The sequence below is a fragment of the Rhincodon typus genome, unplaced genomic scaffold (assembly GCF_021869965.1).
Source record: "Rhincodon typus isolate 14 unplaced genomic scaffold, sRhiTyp1.1 hic_rhity00001071, whole genome shotgun sequence".
In the NCBI taxonomy this organism is placed as follows: Eukaryota; Metazoa; Chordata; class Chondrichthyes; order Orectolobiformes; family Rhincodontidae; genus Rhincodon; species Rhincodon typus.
This window is the reverse complement of record NW_025966709.1, coordinates 17,903-18,234: the sequence shown is the minus strand read 5'-3', so window position 1 is coordinate 18,234 and position 332 is coordinate 17,903. Positions and strand designations below refer to the sequence as shown.

General features: G+C 60.2%; 1 protein-coding gene across 1 annotated transcript in view; it reads right to left on the bottom strand.

Annotated features, from left to right (window-relative positions):
• Nucleotides 1–332, bottom strand: part of LOC125481159 (myosin-6-like) — an 11,617-nt gene that overhangs the window by 6,121 nt on the left and 5,164 nt on the right. Inside the window, exon 3 of the mRNA XM_048592356.1 lies at nucleotides 67–312. Coding sequence (XP_048448313.1) covers nucleotides 67–312 — 246 coding nt within the window. The remainder of the gene's footprint in view (nucleotides 1–66; nucleotides 313–332) is intronic.

Here is a 332-nt window from a genome sequence, read left to right as displayed (position 1 = left end):
GTTTTACCGTCACTCCCTCGGTGTCCCTCCCCGTTTTACCGTCACTCCCTCGGTGGGCCTGCGTACCTTGGCTTTGATGACCTGCTCCATGTTGGAGGAGACGTCGTCCAGTTCCAGTTTGAGCTCACTCTTCTCCTTCTCCAGTTTCTGTTTGACCCGCTGCAGGTTATCGAGTTGCTCTCCCAGCTCGGCCGCCGAGTCCGAGTGTTTCTTGCGCAGCGCGGCAGATGTAGCCTCGTTCTGCAGCGTCGCCTCCTCGAAGTCCCGGCGCAGCTTGAGGAACTCGGCCTCTCGCTTCTTGTTCATCTCCACCTGGGCCGACGTGGCCCCTC